General features: G+C 36.1%; 1 protein-coding gene across 1 annotated transcript; it reads left to right on the top strand.

The window, feature by feature from the left end:
- Nucleotides 1-254: 254 nt before the first annotated feature.
- HELRODRAFT_92991 (hypothetical protein) lies at nt 255-461 on the top strand (the record flags this gene model as incomplete). The annotated part of the gene is made up of 1 exon (XM_009016910.1): nt 255-461. A coding segment is annotated over one exon (207 nt), but the record flags the coding sequence as incomplete, so codon positions are not given.
- Nucleotides 462-786: the final 325 nt, after the last annotated feature.

Raw genomic sequence — 786 nt, 5'->3', positions numbered from 1 at the left:
CATCATTATTCACAACAACGGCGACAACGTCATCATTACACTCTCCAATATTATCATCATCACCTGCATCTCTCTCTCACCATTCGTCGTCATATCGTCAAATATTATCACCCAGCCACTCTCCACATCGCCATAATCACTACCACCATCAACATCATCATCATCATTCTTTACCACATCATCATCATCATCATCATAATCACCGTGAGGGTGGTGGTAATAGTAGTAGTAGTGGTGGTGGGGGTAAAAAACACCGTAGAAATCGAACGACCTTCACGACCTACCAACTCCACCAATTGGAGAGAGCCTTCGACCAATCACATTACCCCGATGTTTATTGCAGAGAAGAGCTAGCCAATAAGATTGACTTGCCCGAAGTTAGAATACAGGTTTGTATGCTTAGCATGTCTGTACGTTTGTCTGTTTGTTTGTGTGTATGTTTTGTATGTTTGTGTGATTGATTGATTGTGTTTGTATGTTATTTTTGTTTGCGCGTTCGCACTTTTCTAGCATTTATGTCATTGTAATTTATTTGACAAGTTGTCTTGCATCATTGTTTTTTTAAATACAAGAATACAGCATGAAAAATAACTCAAACAAATTTAGAAACATATACAAACAAACTAAATAGAAAAAGAAAACTAACAAACACATATACAAACAAACGCACCCAAGCAAACACATATACAAACAATCGCATACAAACAAACAGATACAAAACATACAACACATACAAGACATAAAAACATGCAAAACATACAAAAATACAAAACATACAAACACAGT

Source organism: Helobdella robusta, assembly GCF_000326865.2.
Source record: "Helobdella robusta unplaced genomic scaffold HELROscaffold_1944, whole genome shotgun sequence".
NCBI lineage: Eukaryota > Metazoa > Annelida > Clitellata > Rhynchobdellida > Glossiphoniidae > Helobdella > Helobdella robusta.
Note: the sequence above shows the minus strand (reverse complement) of the source record. Positions and strands in the feature narration are given on the sequence as shown.